Source organism: Sphaeramia orbicularis, chromosome 24 (genome assembly GCF_902148855.1).
Source record: "Sphaeramia orbicularis chromosome 24, fSphaOr1.1, whole genome shotgun sequence".
In the NCBI taxonomy this organism is placed as follows: Eukaryota; Metazoa; Chordata; class Actinopteri; order Kurtiformes; family Apogonidae; genus Sphaeramia; species Sphaeramia orbicularis.
In genome coordinates this window covers 30,365,425-30,387,704 of record NC_043979.1, presented here as the reverse complement: position 1 = coordinate 30,387,704, position 22,280 = coordinate 30,365,425, and the positions used below count along the sequence as shown (strand labels likewise).

The window sequence follows — 22,280 nt, the reverse complement described above, 5'->3', positions numbered from 1 at the left end:
ATATTGATGTCATAATCATACCTAACACTATTATCCATACCTTTTCAGAAACTTTTGCCCATATGAGTAATCAGGAAAGCAAACGTCAAAAAGTGTGTGATTTGCTGAATGCACTCGTCACACCAAAGGAGATTTCAAAAATAGTTGGAGTGTCCATAAAGACTGTTTATAATGTAAAGAAGAAAATGACTATGAGCAAAACTATTATGAGAAAGTCTGGAAGATACTATTAAAGAAGAATGGGAGAAGTTGTCACACGAATATTTGAGGAACACCTGCGCAAGTTTCAGGAAGCGTGTAAAGGCAGTTATTGAGAAAGAAGGAGGACACATAGAATAAAAACATTTTCTATTATGTCAATTTTCTTGTGGCAAATAAATTCTCATGACTTTCAATAAACTAATTGGTCATACACTGTCTTTCAATCCCTGCCTCAAAATATTGTAAATTTTGCTTCCCCACCCTGCATATATATATATATATATATATATATATATATATATATATATATATATATATATATTATGTCTGAAAAATACATGTTTATGTTTTCTTAAGCACAATATTCATTTGCTAATCAAAGCTGTTTAAGGTGTTTATTATTTTACAGTCTTCGTAAAAGATGTTTCATAAAAACTCCTGCAAGTTAAAATAGATTAACTGAACACTTGTAGTACTAACACACTAAATGACCTCTATAAACAGACTCGCGCTCTCTTGTTTGCTTAACGGCACTGATGCATCGCTCTCTACATTAACCATACTTATCCTGCCACTGAGCCTTTTTATAATGACTGTACTTAAGTGAGAGCGCAAGAAAATGTGAGCAGTATGCTGCGTGCTTAAAGAAATTATATTTGCTATAGTCCGTTATACCAACTCCAGCCTCCTGTTAAAGTGTGTAGGAGAAGCTGTGGTGGTCACTAAAAACATAAAAACACAAAAGTCCACCCTTTAGGGCCAGTCTGAGCTGCTGTAGAAACAGGATGGAGTCTGTGTCGCTGACCCACTCTCACTGTAGCTTAAAATGGCTTTTTCTAAGATAATTGAAACACTACTGAAACTCTACTGAAAACATACATTTTCTTTAATTTCTGTCTGTTGACTCTTCTAAATCCTGTCAACTGCACCTTTAAATAACTGAAAAATATTGACTATTAACAGATTTTATGATGTTTTTGATGTTGCTCAGGATTAAAACCCACAACAGCCTACACATACATACAAATGTATAAATGTCTAATCAGCCACACTCCCTGTTTATGTTTATTAAGGTGGATGGTTGAGGAATGGACTGCTTATCAATGTGCAACACTGCTTGATATTTGTGTGTTTGTGTGTGTATGTGTGTGTAGGCTCCACTTATTTTCAATGCAGGTAGCTAATCCGTCTGCCAGAGGGGAGAGGACAGCATCAGCTGTTGAAATGTGTTCTTGTCCTCCTGGATATTCAGGGACTTCTTGTGAGGTAAACACATACATACAAATGGAATCAAACACAAACTTAGAAAAAGAGTAAAAGCAGCAAATCCATGTAAAACGTGTTTAATAAAATAATATTCAAATAAAAATAATAGTATTAATCACAAGCCCAAATGGAATCAAAAGATTTTTCCACAGGATTCAGCGATTTTCCTTCTTCCTTTTACTGTTTTGTCTATAAAGCATGTTTTGAGAAATTTTGATTTGTGAATTTCTGATGAATTTTTCAAATATTAAAAAAATTGCCTTTACTTATAAGGGAACATGTTTTTATGGCGTATAAAATGGTAATGTTAGACATATCAATATAATTATGAGTTATTGTATGTATTATTGAAGTTATTTTATTTACTTTCTACATATTTGACATATTGATAGTACTGACTTTTGCATAATTGATTCTTCTGAGGTTTTACATATAACCTCAGTGATTGACTAATTAAACAAAAACTACATCACATTGAAAAAGCAGATGTCTTCTTACATAATAAACGCACTTTGAATTCTAACTTGATATGCCGTTGATTTGCATTATTCTGAGAAAACGTCTCCCTAAAAATATTACACTGTTCATGCAGAAAGGATGTAATACAGTGCTAATGAATGCCTTTCATTTTAACAGCACTAACTTAATAAGCTGGCCATTGTACATTCATTATTTTATGTCACACACAAATATATAAACACACTTGCTCTTATTAACACCACTTCACTAAAACAAACAAACAGACGTAATCACACACACATATAGAAACTCACAGCGTTATGCATAACACACGGCTACAGACACACACTTGAGGTGTTAATTAGAAGATCACATGGTAATTAAGGCACAACACAACTTAAAGACACACAACTCTGTGTTTCTGTTTGTGTTCCAGACGTGTATGCCTGGCTTTCGGAGAGTCAACGGGATTCTCTACAACGGTGTATGTGAAGCGTGTCATTGTCATGGACACAGTGCAGTCTGCCACGAGGACACAGGTCACTGTCAGGTAAGATAAGTACAGCGAGTTCATCACAGTAATAATAAAATATGGCCTAATTGTAAGGAAACACAATAACACTAGTGATAATACACTTAAAAATCAACAAACGTATAAAAAGTTGCCACTCATTTTGAGCCTTCCTGCCTTGATGTTAAAGCGGACTCAAATGTTTTAGTTCATTCCATGTCAAATTTGCATAAAACACTCTAGGCTACATCAGTGCTTTTGAATTAGATATACAGGGTGGGGAAGCAAAATTTACAATATTTTGAGGCAGGGATTGAAAGACAGTGTATGACCAATTAGTTTATTGAAAGTCATGAGAATTTATTTGCCACAAGAAAATTTACATAATAGAAAATGTTTTTATTCTATGTGTCCTCCTTCTTTCTCAATAACTGCCTTCACACGCTTCCTGAAACTTGAGCAAGTGTTCCTCAAATATTCGGGTGACAACTTCTCCCATTCTTCTTTAATAGTATCTTCCAGACTTTCTCGTAATAGTTTTGCTCATAGTCATTCTCTTCTTTCCATTATAAACAGCCTTTATGGACACTCCAACTATTTTTGAAATCTCCTTTGGTGTGACGAGTGCATTCAGCAAATCACACACTCTTTGACGTTTGCTTTCCTGATTACTCATATGGGCAAAAGTTTCTGAAAAGGTATGGATAATAGTGTTAGGTATGATTATGATATCAGTATAAGTTTGGTTTCAAAACAATTGACGTAGTGCCTGCTGAGAAAAAACAACTAAACGTTCATTGTAAATTTTGCTTCCCCACCCTGTATGTGATGTACCTCTTCTTCAGTTGTGGTCAAACCAATCAGAGATTGGTATGGATAATAGTGGTCAAACCAATCAGAGAACTGAAGCTTAAGGTTAACTTGCTTTATTATCATTTAAGAAAATACAGTCGCGGAAAAAATTATTGGACCACCCTTGTTTTCTTCACTTTCTTGTTCATTTTAATTTCTAGTATGGCTGTGAAATGAGCATTAAATTTTGTTCTAAGTAGTCTTAAAAAGGTCTTAAAAAGGTCTTAAAATGTCTTAAATAGAATGTGTAGAAACCTGTAGGAACCCTGTATATACAGTCATGGAAAAAATTTATCAAACCACCCTTGTTTTCTTCAATTTCTTGTTCATTTTGATGCCTGGTACAACTAAATGTACATTTGTTTGGACAAATATAATGATAACAAAAATAGCTCATAGGAGTTTAATTTCAGAGCTGATATCTAGCCATTTTCCATGTTTTCTTGATGATAACCAAAATCACTTCAGTTCTTACATCAATAGCTATGGCATTGTACTGACGAAAACAGTGCTTTTCGGCATTCCATGTTTTAGTCACATGATACACACAGGCGTTAGTACTTGATTGCATAACCATTGTTTTTGATAACTTTTGATGGTCTAATAATTTTTTTCTGTGACTGTAGCATTAGCATTAGGACGTAGCATATTAGGAGCAGGGGGATGCTTTTAAAGGCACTCAGACACCCACTCCAGAGCTTAATAAATACCTATGTAGAGGGCACTGACAAGAGAGTTAACCTATATATACCTGTTTTTGATGGTGGGAGAAAGTGGAGGACCTGGAGGAGTCCTGTGTGTCACAGAAAGAACAAGTAAACACAACAGGGGCAGGTGCTAACCACCACGTCGCCCCAGTTGTTTCATCACTCTTTTAACCAACACTAAATAATGCTTACAATTAAAGCTGTTTTTTAGATGGATCTTTGTAGGTATTAAACAAAAACAAAACCCAAACTAGCCCTTTTAGACCTGTGTATGGTGTCTTACGATTCTCTGCCCTAATGTCCCGAACAGTCACACACATCCACCTGGACTATTCAGTTCTTCATTATCATCTTCATCATCATCATCTTCATCATCCTCATTTGTCTTTCTGGCTTTGTTGCATTTTTCCAACTCATGTAGAGGGTGGAGTTAGTCAGAATGAGTAAAGTTAGAATTTTCACATTAGCTCGGCTCTATTGTAAAACACTAATCTGTTTTCCGCTGCTCTTGCAACAGTAAATTTGTAAGACATAATTAAACACCAAATGGAATAAAACCATTTTTTTTTGTTTGTTTTTTTTTTTTTTGTTTTCTGGGAAAGATGTATCAGACATCAAGCCCTACTTAAACAGCACTGATCTGTTTGTCTTTCTTTTGTTTCTTTTCTAAGACAAAAAACAATATGAAATCAACAGTAACACTTCCAATTTTGCCAGTGTGTACCAGACATCAAGTGTTTCTTAAACAGCACTAAACAGTTTTTCTTTCCTAATGTTTCATTCTTTTAACGGCAAACTCACAAGACAACAACAACAAAAAAAAATCCTGTCCAAAAAAAAATCTGCCAGATATGTTTCTTTTTGTTCTGGGAAAGATGTACAAGACATCAAGTGTTTCTTAAATAGCAGATGCTTCCATGAAAAGGCTTTATCCATTTGATTGTTACAGAGTCTAAAAGGCTTGAAAACTGTATTTCTTTTAAGTGTAATTTTCAGTCAGAAAGTTAAATATTTATCATCATTTAGCTACAACATTAGGTCTGTAGTGAGTGAATAAGCTGTCATTTAAATTATTTTGGCATCAGTGTCATTTAGAGGCAGAAAACCCTGAAAAGTTCAGGTAAAGGATGGAAACCCCTGATAGAGCTTTGAAGTAGATGCAGAGGTGGTGACTCGAGTCACATGATTAAAGTCACACTTAAGTCACCGTTTTTAGGAATTAAGACTTTCTCGACTAAAACTGTTGAAAGACTTGACTTAGATTTTTCACTTGACTTGATTCGTTCTGTTTAGAAACATTGAGAGGTCAGTATTTATTGATACTAAAACCAATGGAATAGTTAGAATACATGTCCATGGTTTGGTGTAATAGTAAAGACAGCAGTCGGAGAAGTACAGAGCAGTCACTTCAGTAAAAGATAAGATTAGATTAGATTAGATTAGGTAGAACTTTATTAATCCCTTGAGCAGAGCCCTCAGGAAATTAAGGTTAATACAAAAAGGAAAGAAAATAGCAATAGCAAACAAAAGCAGTAGTGAAAAACAGACAATTGCACACTAGAAAGTACTAGTGGAAATGAATAATAAAGTGGTAATAATAATGATAATTATGCAGTTATTTTATATTGTAATATGCACAGAGTATTATCAGTAATGTACTATTCAGTTCATTTTAACTTTGATTTAATATTTCTTTGTGTTTCGTCATTGTTGTTCATAACTTGTCATTCATTATTATCACATTTGTATAACTTGACTTGTCATGTGCTTGACCAGAACAATGACTTGACTGGTCTTGGTTGGCTTTTAGCAGTGGCTCGACTTGACTTACCTGATTTTTACCACAGACAGTTGAAGATTCAGACTCAAAATTTGCTTGCTGCTTGTACATGTAACTTACCTATACTTCTAATCAAAGGTAACTTCCTCTTTATGTTTCAATGTCATTTGTAATGCCACCAAGACACAACATTAAATGACAAAAAAAAAAAAAAATCGAAATAAAAAATTGGGAGTTCTAAGACTGAATGTAAGTGTTGTACTGAAGTACTGTACTTAATGACAACTTAAGTGTACTTGAGTACACATCTCACATCTCAGAAGATTGGACCGCTTTAGCTGCTTTTCAGATTACAGTTTTTCAGTGGCCAAAGTCACCCTCCGTCTTAAATAAAATCTTTAAAACTCCTTTTGGATTGGCGAGAAAATGCATGGTCAAAAAGACGAAATCAGCTGTTTTTTGGGAGCCCATGAAAAATTTACATTTTACATGATACATCATTGTAGCAGGACAGTGATACTACTAACATACAGTGGTGCGAAAAAGTTTTTGGGCACACCATAAATTTTTGATATGTTGCAATAAGAATTACTCTTAAGTCATTGAACTCTGCTAAGTATTGTTCTAGTCTCCAAACCCACATGCTCCCTTCTGCACGTGCTCTGTTCAAAACTGGATTTTTCAGCAGATAATGAAACACATCCAGGGCATGACATGTTCAAACTGTCAAGAATTTAGTTTTTTCAAATATTTAATGATAATATTGGAGATAATGTAAAATTTTGCAGGTGTATTTTTCCCACAATTGTTTTATGGTCTAATGGAGTATCATGCATTACTATAGATCACAGGTGTCAAACATGCGGCCTGGGGGCTAAATCCGGCTGGTCAAAGAGTCCAGTCCAGCCCTTGGGATGAATTTGTGAAATGCAAAAATTACACTAAGATATTAACAATCCTTTTAGTTCAGGTTCCACATTCAGACCAATTCAATCTCAAGTGGGCAGGACCAGTAAAATCTATCATAATAACATAGAAATAATGACAACTTCAAATTTTTCTCTTTGTAAATGTAAATATTTTCATGTATTTACACTAAAACAAAGTATAATTTTGCAAAAAAATGTGAATAACCTGAACAAATATGAACAACCTGAAATGTCTTAAGAGAAGTAAGTACAATTTTAACAATATTTTGTCAGTTATTAAATATTTTGTGTATTTGTAGATCCACTGTGATCTGTAAGTTATAATGTACATGTGGAAGTGATAAACTGAGGCAGAATATTGTTAAAATTATACTTATTTTTTCAGTTTGTTCATGTTATGTACATCTTTTGAAAAGATAATTTGTAGATGTAAACCTTTTCATAACGTAAATTTACTTTTTTCGCTCTAAAACATAGAGAAAAGTTTGGAGTTGACATTATTTATATACTATTATGTTATTATTTTACTGGTTCGGCCCACTTGAGATCAAATTTGGCTGAATGTGGCCCCTGAACTAGAATGAGTTTGACACCCCTGCTATAGATCAAACTACGCAACAGTATATAAGATAAGATACGACATAAGTTAAAATGAGTCACCCATTAGAAAAATGCAACATTCAGATTAATGCAGCAGTAGAATAAAACCTTAAGGGTCACATGGTCTATATTAAACATTGTCAGGGACCATTTTACTGCACAATGACTACTTATATTTTTCATACTTAGTGCATTTTTTTGATAAAATGTATGGAAATATGTAGGGAACATTTAGTGGTATTTGCACTTTGACTTAAATAAAGGATTTGAATACTTTTTCTATCACTGCAAGTTCAGATTATTCTTTTTCTCCTTGACTACTGTCGTCTGGTAACCACCACCTAGTGGCCGTTGAATAACCTGCATGTGAAAACCCCCTCACACACAGGAACAGTACACACCTAACCTGCTCATGCACATCTGCACACACACATTGTCACTCCCAGTCTACACTGCGCCTCAGGCTTAAGCTGTCAGTTAGCATCAAACCAAATACACACCCTGTTTCTCACACACACACACACACACACACACACACACACACACACACACACACACACACACACTCCTTCATGCACATACAGCTGTGGGTTTTGTATTGCTATGTTATGTTTCATTATAGATGAGGAGGATCCTGGGAAATGTCAGGTTGAGAACACACACACACTGTGCAAGACAAAGACAGACAGACATACAGACGGATGGACAGACAGGCACTTTTTCTCTTAGTTTGCACACACACACAGACAAGACACACAGACATCTTGACGTGCACTCACTGATAGACATGCTCACAAACACACACACCCTCTACATATTCATACACAGTGACAGCAGACAGACAGATGCACACACACTCTTCCCCTGAGGACTGTGTCTGTGAAGAGGCTGTAGCTGAATGACTGAATGATGCCATAGTCCTATAGGTTAATACTGTGTGTGTGTGTGTGTTTCTGCACTCAAGGGAGATTTGATGCAAGAAAAAAATAAATTGAAACATAGTTGACATACACGCTCCCTCATGCACACAAACACAAATAAAAACATGGGGGAAATCTGTCATGTGCCATAACATTGTTCAATATAGTGATGATATGATTTGCACTGCTGACAGTGAACAGTCGACGTCCACTGGATAAAGATAGTAACTAATTTACTTAAACAGTTTATATGTATGACAGCTTAACTACCATATGCTAGGTTTTTAGGTTTTTCTTACTCCCTTAAAATATTTTTCTGTGAAACTAAAAATCCATCACAGAAAGACAAGATAAAAACATATAATTTCAGCAATTAAATGCATATAAATCATCATGTCCATAGGTTTCCAAGAGGTTTCCAGATACATTTAGACAGTGTATGCAAATTTTTTAAAAAAATCACTGCAATCCTTATTTTATAAGATGACATTATTTATTGTTCATCATGGATACTACCAAATGAACTTGATAAATGTTGGACCACAGTATGAACACATAAATATGAAAACTTGGTTGATATGTGAAGATATTCTTTTTTCACATGTCCTGCATAACACAAGGAATGTTTATTTGTAGAGTATCTTGTTTGTGTACCATTGCAACGTTTACATAGTGACGAGACAAAATACAAATTTACATGCATTGCAGTACATTCCCATAAAAGATCTTAATGGGAATTTACTGTAAATTTAGAAGTAACAACACGGTTTAAACAAAATAAACGGTTAGACATCTTTATGAATCAGGGAAATAGATTAATTGGAAACAAAATGCCTGTGTAACCACAGAGTAATTATTCATTAATAATGTTTCTTCTCCAGTAATCTACTTTGTATATTATTTTGTTGTGTAATATAATTTGGGAGTTAATTCCAGTATTCAATTATTACCCCGTCCCCCGAAGGGGAGGGAAAGGGTGTTGTTTTTGGTTTGGTTTGGTTTGTTTGTTTAACTCTCTAGCAGCAAAACTGTTGGCTGAATTCATACCAAACTGGGTTTATAGATTGTCAGGGACCCAGAATAGATGTCATTGCATCTTGTGAAAAGTAGGTCAAACTTAAACATTTTTATAAATTTTGTAAATCTTTTTTTTTTCTCCCATTTACTTATAATGGGCCAAATTTCAAATGTCTATAAAAACATCACTTTTGTTTCAATTTACTTAAAACTTGGCACGTATATAGAGGCAATGGATGTGCTGACATCAGCGCACACACAGACATGATGACATCAGCTGGACTGATAATGAAATAAGCTACAATACGTGCAAGGGGCGGGGTTTGTTGTGCCTGGCACCACTTGTATATATATTACTGATAATTTTTTTGTTTGTTTTCTTAAAGTTTTCTTTTTCTTGTTTTCTTTTAAGCAAAACATTCTTCTGCAGTATGCTTTGTTGAATAATTACCTCCGCCAAGGAGGTTATGTTTTTGCCGGTGTTGGTTTGTCTGTCTGTCTGTCCGTGTGCAAGATAACTCAAAAAGTTATGGACAGATTTGGATGAAAATTTCAAGAAATGTTAATACTGGCACAAGGAACAAATGATTAAATTTTGGTGGTGATCGGGGAGGTGGCACTGATCTGCCTTGGCAGAGGTCTGCGCTCTCCGAGTGCTTTTCTAGTTGTAAAAGTTGTGAAAAATATAACAGTGAACACACTGCTTTTCACTGCAAATAAATGCATATGATTTCATAATCATCTATAGCTCAACAAGTTCCACCATGTTAACTCTATGAACCTTATGTGAACAAAAACATGAAAATAAAGAAACACCATGTGATTGTTCACTGGAGTGCAAAAACACAGAGGCAATTACTGGGCAATGTTGGTGTCATAGGTTAAAAAAAAAAAAAATACAGTTTTGCAGCTCTTAGACCGTTCGCTGTGGCTGCGCCTAAAGATGCTATCTGCTTCGTTACTATGGTAACACTGTGTGATGCTAATCTGGGACCATATAATTAACCTTGACCTCTTCAGGATTGTTCCCCTCGCTGCTGTCTGCTTGATAATAATTACACTTGACAGGTTTATTTTTCTTTTATAAAAATGTATCGACTAATGTCTTGTGTTATCTTATTGCGGTGAGTTAATGTTAATAAAGTAATGAGCCCTAATTATATTCCCCAAATGAGTTACCTGTTCTCTACCTCTATGGCCTGTAAGCATTAATGTAGGCAGAGAATCACTTTTTATTCAACTTAAGTCAATAAAATCAACTAGATACTTGCCTATTATTCAACCTAATTTTCAGTTTAATTATTTTGTGCTAATGATAGTTGTGTTTAGCATTTTTTTGCACTGCACTCCTTTTGGAAATGATGTGAAGTTAGCTTTTACTGTCAACTATGTGTTCACCTATCATTCCATACTAAGCAGACTGAAGAGAAATGAGTTGATTAAATATCATTTAACAGAATTTCTCTGTCTTTTATGAATTAAAACTACTAAATGAAAATGACCAGTGCTTGTAAAGTATATGTACTGGAAAAGTAGAGATCTCTTTCTAAATTACATTAAAGGTATAATGTAGTATTGAAGTAAGGCGTTTTTCATCATTTTTGTATTCAGAATTTTCAGTAATCAGTGGAGTCATACTCTCCATAATTCCTCCAAAAACTAGATCATGTCAGCATCAGTGGCTCTCCCACTCGATCATGTTCTGCAAATGCATCCTGAGGATCTGATGGTTTGATCCATGACTAAACAAATAACACAAAATACAAACTGGGTAAAGGGAAGTATGTTTTTTTCTGTTATATTTATTGATAGCTGAACTTTATTTGGCTGTGATATGTTAGAATAATACATAATGGGGTGCCATTTTGTTGCAGACTGTGATGAAAGAGTAGTTTCATATTCTATGACTATGGCTCAAACATGTATCCCTTTAAAACCAAAAACGTAATAGATGGAGCATCCATTGTCCAGGTTGTGGTAGTGGTCACTTGAGACTGCACCTTTTTTCTTTTACTATTTTTATGAGGTTTCTGAACTCGGAATGTAACTTTGTTTTACACAGACTTAATTGACTTTTTCAACTAATTATCAGTACATGAAAAAGGTAAAATAACTTATTACCAAACTTCCCAACCTGCAGTCTTGGTTCCCAAAGTTATTTTTTGTGCTCTGGTTTGTTCAGTTTTGATTTTAGATATCCATATGTTAAATAAGATCACAACAGAAAACTTACTGGATCAAAAGTCAATACATTAGACAATTTGAAAGGATATCTTTCAGTCCTCTGGGACCACTTAACCCATAAAGACCCAGTGCTACTTTTGTGTCAGTTCCCAAATATTTTTTTCTCTATTTCTAACTTTTCTTAAGTGATTTATCACCATTTACTGTTTTATTATGTTCAGTATTTTGCCTTCTTAAATGAAAATCAGGTATTTTCCTATATTTATTTCACTGATCATGATTGATGTCCATAAAAGCTCAAAAGTAAGTTGAAGGTTATTCTATCAAAAACAGAGAAAATGGAGGAAAAAGTGACTTTTTTCAGTCAAATATATCATGAACTGAACATAAACCCAGTGTGTCCATTCACTATCATTGATCCAACTCCATGGGTTTTACTGGTGAATCAGTGTGGTAGAAGATGACGGTGTTTCAACGGTAACTACAGAGACTCTGAACGTCCAAATGGATCATATCTGATGACCATGAAAAGATAAATACAAACTGTATTTTACACCAATTATTTACATGTATTGATAGGATTAATGGATCTGCAGGTATTTAACTTTTTATATCAGTAAATGACTTTGGTCGCCAGTGGATGTTTGGGTCTTTATGGGTTAATCCCTCAAAAAAGGTATTTAAATAAAAAGATAAACAGGACAAACCAAACGCAAATATACATTTTCAGGTGAAATCACTTCATTCTTGTGGTTTTTCTTTGTGTAGTTTGGGGTGGCTCAGCTTTTCTTAGTGGGAGTTTCAATGAAAACAGTGTTGGAAACCACTGACTCACTTGAAACATTTTAATCAAAATGTCTAGGCTGATTTTTATCACCGAAGAGGCAAAATAATCTTCCCGTCTCTAAGGTTTGATAACTGATCAGATGACTTATCTACCAAAAAAGTAATTTGTTCTGCTGACGTGACTGAACTTTGCCCATGTGTCTGCTCTAGGATTGTTCCCACCACACCACTGGCCCCCACTGTGACACATGCCTACCTGGTTACTATGGTAACGCCACCCGGGGGTCACCGGCGGACTGTCAGCCCTGTGCCTGCCCCCTCAATCTGCCTGGCAACAAGTGAGTTCTCAATCCAACAGAGCTTGCGCCACCGTGACACGACAATTTAATCAAAAGCCTCAATCTACTGCAGACATCCCTGCAGTATATCTACAACCCCGATGGCCTTTATGTCTCGCTTTCTGACTGATTTTGTCAGAATAAACTCCTCAAACTCTTTGTCCTTAAAGGATCTCACTACAGAGGCTTCATTATTGAGAGCAGAAATCGCCATAAATACATGCATAGAGATATCCACACTGCAGGTAGAAATAACATTGTAAACGGAGACACATTCGTTACAGCGAAAAATGTCAGTCATTAACGGAAGGCAACTGTGGCAATTTCAACAACCCATGTGCTATTTAAGTTGTTTTTCTTTATCAACATATGGAATGTCTACATCACAGGCTTCAGACTTAGTAGTTCGTGGTGCCACAAGTTCAGGTTTCTGCATAAAAAGGAGGGCAGCATAATTACAACTGCGCACATTGTTCACCAACCATTCTTCATCATTTTTAGCAGGTAATTAATAAGTAATTAATTAATCACAGAATTTGCCCTTCATGTAGGTACTAGGGCACTTCTCATTAAAGTACATATGTGCAAAAGTTATTCTCATGAGTGTAAAAAACTAGGCTTTGGTTAAACACATTATCTACGCTGCCTGGAGTATTTAATTTTAGTTTAGTTTAGTCTATACAACCATATAACTGGCAAAATGTATGGTACTTAAATACATTTGCAAAAGAAATGGTGATACCCTATTGAAATGAAGCAAACAGTGAAAAGAACTTTGCTTTTTTAGAAAAAAGAAATGGTAATGGAAGCACTTAGCTCAGTCCTGCATTAAAGAGGACCTGAGACATTAAGTACTATTACTGCGGTCTATTTTTTAGTAGTGCGCAAGCTAGCAACAGTTCACTTAGAGGGGAAATTTAAAATAAATAAATAAAAATAATAAGTGCAAGTTATTTCAACAACCTAAAATATTTGGGAGTTTTGAGATATTATTTGTAGCTCTAGCCATTTTTTTTAATCTATTAATTGCATATTTGTATTTTTTTAGTGATACTTTCTCTGTTTTCATTGCTTTTAGTATTAATTCTAACTGATCAAGTTGAGACATTATTTCCTAATTCAGGTCCAAACCTGTTCATCCTTCTGTATTTAATCTGCTGCAGTACGATGATCATAAAAGGCATCCATTTGTCATTCTTCCACTTTGCATGTGAAGATAAAGACGAAGTGGATGAAGCTGTTAAGTAAAGTTTCAGGTCTTAATCACACCATGCATTGCACAAATTGGGTTTTTTGGGTTCAGATCAGATCAGGTAGTGACTCTGTTTGCCATATCAGTGGGACTTTAATGTGCTAATATGCTAAAACTAATATCGGATGTTTGCAAAAAGATCTGTGTAACTTTTGCTTGTGAGTTGACTTCTTTATTTTTGTGAAGAAAAGTAAGTTCTGAACTCAGACACCTGCCAAAATCATGACCTATTCTTTTTCTGTAATATCTTAAATTGACCAGAGAGAGATGCTGTACACTAGGTGCACAAATGTCACCAGAATGGACACACACACACACACACACACACACACACACACACACACACACACACACACACAATTACATATGTGTGTGAACACAGACAAGAGCAGCTGAGAATTTTCATGCAGTCATGATGCGTCATGTTCAAAACTCTCCGAGCTAAAGGAAGACACAACTCTCTCTCTCCGACCCCTGCAGTAATAATAGCTTGAAAGTGCTGTGCCTTTCAGCCTCTCAGAATAACCGAGTCGCTTACGTTCCCCAAAGCCAATCACTCAAGCAGCCGTCAGACTGTACCATTTAGCAGGAATGTCAAACCTTTTATAATATCTTGTAAAGTGATGTCGATAGTACTTACAGGAGAAGAAACAATTCACAGCCAATCAATAGAAACCAGTTTAGTCCTCTTTATTTACACTCAGGGCTAATTACTATGCTTCCAAAGAAATCTGCATCCTGTTTGTCTAACCAGTTTCTCAAAATTAATTATGTTTGGTGAAAAGGTGAAGTGAAATTGCTCTAGGCAATAACACAACTTTTTCTTTTTTCTTTTTTTCAAATAATTTTTGCCAGCAAACACTGCCACTTCTATAACAGTAGAGGTTTATTTTTTCTAGACCATTTTTCTGTAGCTGGTAACCACATACAAGATGAGTAGACGTGATGTCTTAATTGACATAATTCTTAGACATGATATGCTCACGTCAAATAAGATAAATCCTGCAAATCATTTAAAGTGTATTGTAGCTGGGAAGAAAGTAAAATGGAGAACAAACTGTGATAAATGATGTATTTGTTGGAAAAGTTTTGAGCCTGTAATTATGAAAATTTGAGAATTTCTCAGCCTTAAATTCAACAATAATAATAATAATAATAATAACAAATATATACTCAGCACAGTTGCAGTACTCTGTTATATATCTCTCTCTGTCTTGTCAAATAAATAAAATCTATTACATTTTTTTTTCCTTAGCACATCTCACATTTTCATATTAATCCAGCAACAAGCAATCAACAGTGTTTTGAAAAGGTGTGATACTGTCTTCTCCACTGTAATCACAGCTGAATTACACCCCCCCCCCCCCCCCCCCCCCCAAACAGTGAATGAAATCTGCAACAAAGAATTGAAAAGGCAATACAAAAACTGTTTGACTTAAAAAACTGAGCTGCTATACCAGTGTCCTATTTTAGAGGTAGAAAAAAATGGTTTGGGTTCGAAGTGGTTAACAAGAAAAGCATCAGTATTATAGTCTCAGTCGCTTTTTGAATAACACTTTACACCTTCTTTTTGGGTTTTATTTTGAAGGTTGTCAAATGAAAAGATTCTGCATAAATAAAGTTGACTGAACTTTAACACAGCCCCTATACTCACCTGTGTTTGATCCATACAGCACCTTAACTTAACCAGTGATGAGCATGATTAGTTTAAATAATTAAGTATATAGATGGACATATTTAGTGCTTTTTTTGGTGTATTTTTGTTTACATGCGCAGTCCCAGCAGGCTCCACTCTTTCAGCCGGCGAGTCTGTCAGTCAGTGACTCAGTCTGGGGCCTGGAACCTGAGCCAGCAGAACTATCTATAGTTTATGCAAGTGGGAGGGAGACTATTGCTTTACTCAGTCTCTCACTCTCAGTTCTTGTAGGAAACAAGGAGGAAGAGTTGAGAATATAGAAGTTCAGATGTGTGTGTTTGTGTGTGTGAGGTGGAAAAAGGTGGAAAATAAGTGTGTGTGTTTGAGAGTGTGGATGTGACACGGTGGGAAGTGAAAGTGGGAACAAAAGAGAGCAACAATGGCCTTACCTCGTCTCTGTCCTCTCCTCTTCCTCCTCTTCCTCCTCCCTGTCTTCACACTGGGACAACGCTACCGGCTCCATCAACAACCTCAACAAAAACAACCGCGTCGCCATGGTAACCTCAACAGCTTCAGCCCGACTTGCCACTTGGGTGTAGAAGGGGAGCAGATTTGTGACCAGTGCCCACCTGGATATTCAGGGCCCAGATGCGACAGGTAACACACACAAAACCCCCTCTGAATGTGAAAAGGTGTGGACGAACTGCTGGTTTTGCAGCCGTTGTGTCTAGTGTTTATCAGAAGAACAACCTCAGTTATGTTTTTTTCAGATCAGATCTTTTTATGAACTTGATATCGTCAACCAAAAGTAAAATCCACACTCAACATTTAGTTCGAACTTAAAATATGTTGACGAGTAAATAATACATTCTGTGTGTTTCTCGGCCTAATTGTGAACTATTCACATTTTAACCCTTTCATGCACTGTCCACTCCAGTGGACAGTTCTTCTCCAGCTGTTCTCTTGTATATTAATGGGTTTTGTTGTTTTAGTTCCATATCAGCCAACACAGTGGACACTTATGCACCATCCCATACACTGTAATTCAGATCATTACTGTAACTTTGCTGTTCTTGATAAACCTGATCTGCACTAACATGTTTGAGTGTAAATCAATTATTTGTTAGACAAGAAGGTTTTTTTTTTTGCATATTATCTCCATGAAGTGAGTAATTACTAGCATTAGAATATGTTAAAATGTGAGAAGACATCAGATTAGCAGCATTAAAAATGTTTTTATTTCATTGTTTTCATATCACTTTCTGATATTGGGTTTTAAACACGTTTCTTTACTTCAAAAATTAAATGCATGGATATTTTTGTAACTCCATAGAAAAAAAAAAACTCGATTGCATTGTGTTTTTCATGGCTAAACACTGACGAAAAAAATCTTGACTAAGGTTCTCATAATTCGTGCATGAAAGGGTTAATTTAGCAAAACAATGCAAATCTCAAAAATGACGCTTTAGTTACTGTTATGGTTCCTCAAATTGGCTGCTTGGAAATAATTCAAGTATATCTGGAGCTGAATGAGAACAAAATCCTGTGCTTGTTAACTGATGTTAGTGTCCCATTGTCCATCTAGCTTTCTGTCCAGAGCACATTTATTAGTTGAGTGACATTCTTGTTCCATTAGCTGTGACTGTCTTTTCAAATCCAGGACTAATGAGAAGTCTCTCTGGATGCTAGCCTTGTTAAAACTTCAGGCTATTCTGTCATGTGGTGACGCAGGCCGAGTAAATATAGTCACCACCCAGGCTCACTGAAATATATTTGTATTGGGATGAAACTTCTCACAGCAAAAAAAAAAAAAAAAAAAAAAAAAAAAATTACTTGACCCTGTTGAATTATTTTGAGTATGGTGCAGACAAAAAATACTTACAAAACAGGCTCAAGTGAAAAGATTTTTGTCTAAAAAGTCAGACATCCAGAACCTACAGAAAAAGACATTGAACATCAGCTGAATGTTTTGGACACTATTGTGCAATTTGAGTGTTAGAGCAAACCTGAAGTGTCAAGTGCTTGATAGGTTTTAGGATTAATAACAGTACAGTATTTTTTTTTTTTTAAAGAGGAATGTTTCTTCGACATACTTGTTCCAAGGTCTTGGTAACATGGCTGTCAAAAAGGTCACATAGAAAAGATCTTTTTCATTAGTTACAACAAGGTGCTCTGTAACAGGGTTTCTTAAACCGATCATCTGATTTTACACCATAGAATGTCTTACACATTTCACAGGTTGTGAAAAATGACCGGATTCTTAAAACTGACATGCTTGATAGGTTCTTTTTTATTTTTTTGTTGTTGCACCATTGAGCAAAATTTCCATAATTAGTTGTAAACATATGAAGATAAGATAGTATTTTATTTTTTTAAGCGTCTTTGAGTACCTAGACAAGCGCTATATAAAACAGATTTATTATTATTATTATTATTATCATTATTATTATTATTATTATTATTATTATTATTATTATTGTTGTTGTTGTTGTTGTTGTTGTTGTTATTTATTAATTCTGAGGGAAATTAAGGGATATGTCAGCTGCTCCTAGTCACAAGAGTAAAATTGAGACATAATTCAAGTGGTCTGAGAGGACATGACACTTTTGTATCTACTCTGTCCCTGTGTTTTTGGGCTGTAGAAAATCTACCACATGATTTCTTGATTTTAGTTTGGACAGGTCAGGTGGATAAGTACATGATTGCCAGCTGTAACTGCCAATTGCTGACGAAATTACTCCAGGTTCATGTATACTAATATGTAGCCATTTGATTTGGAATGGGAGAGCTTCAAATTCAGACAGTTTCACCCCTGATTTTGGCTCCTGCAGTTCTCAGTTGCAATACTATAAGTCCTAATTTTAGATATATTAACCGCAGTACAAAGCAAAACCAATATTAAACTGACAAGCGCAAATGCCAACTGTGCTGACCATCCAGAATACATTGCTGAATGCTTTGTAATCGGTTAAAATGATTTCTGATAGCACTACTTTCATCTAATACCAGGAAGTGCAAGTTCAAGAATTGCAGCCTGGGAACATTGCATGAGGTTAAGGGCTGAAAATGACAAATGAATCAATGATGAACGATGGATTAATGAGTAGAATTTAGAGTTGCATGAATGGTCGGAAAAATGTGAAGTTGCTGTAAAATGCTACTTTTAAATCCCTGCAATCTCGACTTTTTCTGTGTTCACGTTGAGCATGATTGACCGTCATCAAATCCCCACCCCAGTGTGAACCACACTGCATAAACAACCAGTTGGTCTAGAAGTGGATTCATAATGGTCTAAAAATGTTACTTGTTGAAATCTCTCTTTATGGTACCTTTGTAGAAAACATAATAGGACTGATTTACCTGGCCGAATTTACTTGGTGATGACTCAGAAGAAGTCTTCACACTCCTGAGCAACAATTTAAAACTGTGTATGGCTGCTGTGCTGCTTATATAACCTGCATATTGAGTGGGACATACTGTATATATTTCCTTTTGCATCCAATTTTCTTCTGGTTTGTCACAGAAGGCCACACTGCCGTATAATGTCAGCTACTACGATGTATTTGTCCTTGAATTTTATGCTACTCAAAGTAGAATTTCTGCATCAGTCCCTGTCTTATTACTTTTTGAAAACTAGGAATATTTTAAAGTTGCAACTACACAGCTTCATCTTTGTGTGTAGTTTCTGTCGTGAATGCAGAAAAACTTGTCTTTTGCAAAAAACACTGGTGCAAATTTAATGGATATGAACATCACAGATTTGTATATTTCTTAGATTTCTGCTGATGTTTGATAGCTATGTTAACCCATAAAGATCCAGTGCTACCTTTGTGGTAGTTCCCAAATACTTTTTTTCCTCTATATTTAACATTTCCCTAAGTGATTTAACACCATTTATTATAAAAAAAATCCTCCGTATTCTGCATATTTTAGCGAAACCAAGTATTTTCCAATATTTAAAGGAGTAATATTTTGCTTTTTAAATGAAATTATACATTTTAAAACATTTCCCTGTGGTCTACTTAAACTGTAAATTCTATGCTTGGGTCTGAATTCTTCATTAATTCAACTCCACAGGTCCATCTTCAACCCTGTTTCTGAGTAATGATACCAGAAAGGTCATTTTGCGCGCTGGCCCTTTAAATGCAAATGAGCCACTTCATGCCCCACCCCCTCCAGGTTGTTGACTGTGCTGCTCTGTCCCGTTGGGTTTACCAAAATATGACCCCTTTAATATCCTGATCATATGGATGTTCATAAAAGCTCAGATGAAAGTTAAGGGTTAAAACTGAAGAAAAAGTGACTTTTTCTGTAAAAATCTGTCAAAACTGAACATAAACCCAATGTGTCCATCTACTGTCCTTTATCAAATGGGTTTTACTGGTGAATCAATGATGTCGAAGACGACGGCGTTTCCATGTTCACTACGGAGCTTCGGAACGTCCAAATGGGTCATATCTGATGATGAAAAGATGAGAAACTGTATTTTACACCAGTTATTTACATGGATTTATAGGATTAGTGGATCAGCATGTATGAAACAGTTTAGATCAGTAGGTGGTTTGTGGCACCGGTGGCTCACTGGGTCTCTAAGGGTTAAAATGTTTTCAAATATTCAAGGTAATGTGTTTTCATTGACTGTCAGTTCATATATTGGGATAAATGAGTGACAGGCGGTGCAGCGGTTAGTACTGAAGCAAGAAAGTTCTAGCTGGGCCTTCTTCCCACAATCTGAAGACATTTATATTCATAGCTTAACTGGTCGTTGTACATAGCCTGTAGGACCAAATGTGAAAGTAAACAGTTGTTTGTCTGTGGTAACATGTTCAGGGTATACCTGTGTGATTTTATATCATGAATAATAAATATCATAAATATATATATATATATATATATATATATATATATATATATATATATATATATATAATTATCAAAATAGATCAATATATATATAAATACAAGAAAGGATCCTCTTTTTACCTCATTGCGTAGCCCTAGACAGTATTACATCATTAGCATATATCAAATGCTCAGTGTACTCCGGATGACTTCAAAAGCATTGGTTAGAAGGTTTTGGTTGGTGGTGGATGTTTGGGTCTTTATCAGTTAATGTTTATGTTATGTTAATGGTTTTTTTTTCTTTTAAGTCAACACCTAAAGTGATAATGACTTGTCTTTTCTGAAGGCTTTGGGTTGTCAGAGTAACAAGACTGTTTACTGGTTGAATTTCTTCTTTACTGTCTATTTAGAAGGTTGGTATTGAAACTGATGATGATGGTGATAGCTTTAGCCTTGTAAATACAGTAAAAACACTTTATTTAAATACAGAAGGCAGAGGTTCATTTAAGCTTTATCGAGGACTTTGTTGTGTGTTGCGCTCTCTGCTCTGAATACTCCGCATGCCGCGCCGAGCCGAATCTCTCTGGCTGCCTTTTAGTCTTTTAATAACCCTCCTTTGCTGCTGGAAGGCACATTGACTCATTGTCGGTCCATTTTTTAACTTGTGTGTCACGGAGTGGTATCTGTAGAATGTGCCACTACGACACAGACGTTGACAAATATAGTCAAGTGTCGACAGGAGGTCCAACTCTGGGGACCCAGATAATGTTAACACAACTCAAATCTGTGCTCTGTTTGGCATGAACGCCTAACATTTGGTTGAGATAGTCTTGAAATTTTATCAGGCACTCTGGCATGTGGAAATTTTGCACTTAAGTCGTCATGTGGTAAAAGACACTCCTGTGCATTTTGGTCTGATTTATAGATGTACTGTTTCTATTACTGCTGCTCATCCTCCTGTATGTGAGGACAGTAAGTGAGGTTAATTACTTACAAAAGATCCAAGGCACTTGATTTTTCATATATTATGCTGATAGGAAGCAAAAGGATAGACTGTTGTGTGGAGAAGGGGTGGGATTAAATAAGTTATACTTGGTCCCACTCCTTTTAGAATGTGCAAATGAAGTCATACTTTTTTTCATGTACAATGTATAGGGCGGGGAAGCAAAATATACAAGGAACATTTAGTTGTTTTTTCTCAGCAGGCACTACGTCAATTGTTTTGAAACCAAACATATATTGATGTCATAATCATACCTAACACTATTATCCATACCTTTTCAGAAACTTTTGCCCATATGAGTAATCAGGAAAGCAAACGTCAAAGAGTGTGTGATTTGCTGAATGCACTCGTCACACCAAAGGACATTTCAAAAATAGTTGGAGTGTCCATAAAGACTGTTTATAATGGAAAGAAGAGAATGACTATGAGCAAAACTATTACAAGAAAGTCTGGAAGATACTATTAAAGAAGAATGGGAGAAGTTGTCACCCGAATATTTGAGAAACACTTGCGCAGGTTTCAGGAAGCGTGTGAAGGCAGTTATTGAGAAAGAAGGAGGACACATAAAATAAAAACATTTTCTATTATGTAAATTTTCTTGTGGCAAATAAATTCTCATGACTTTCAATAGACTAATTGGTCATACACTGTCTTTCAATCCCTGCCTCAAAATATTGTAAATTTTGCTTCCCCACCCTGTATAGGTTTTTTCCCATGCTGTCTTACTCTCTGTTTTATTTCTAAGGACTACTTTTGTTTTGTTGCATATTTGAAATAAACTAAACTTAAAAAAAAAAAAAAAAAAAATGGTGAGGAAGTCTTGAAAGGTTATCAGGCACTCTGGCATGTGGAAATTTTGCACTAAATTCGTCATGTAAAAGACACTCTTGTGCATTTTGGTCTGATTATAAACACACTGTTTCTATTATTTCTGCTCTCTGTGTTGGTTTGACACAGACAGGAACAGGGATGCATTCAGTGTACAGTGAAACTTAGA

At 35.5% G+C, this 22,280-nt stretch overlaps 1 protein-coding gene across 7 annotated transcripts in view; it reads left to right on the top strand.

Moving 5' to 3' along the window:
* lama2 (laminin, alpha 2) overlaps window positions 1-22,280 on the top strand; it is a 400,339-nt gene that overhangs the window by 194,841 nt on the left and 183,218 nt on the right. For all 7 annotated transcript variants that reach the window (XM_030128899.1, XM_030128898.1, XM_030128896.1 and 4 more), the window contains exons 17-20: window positions 1,356-1,467; window positions 2,363-2,476; window positions 12,423-12,550; window positions 16,009-16,095. In XM_030128899.1, the coding sequence (XP_029984759.1) occupies window positions 1,356-1,467; window positions 2,363-2,476; window positions 12,423-12,550; window positions 16,009-16,095 (441 nt within the window). The remainder of the gene's footprint in view (window positions 1-1,355; window positions 1,468-2,362; window positions 2,477-12,422; window positions 12,551-16,008; window positions 16,096-22,280) is intronic.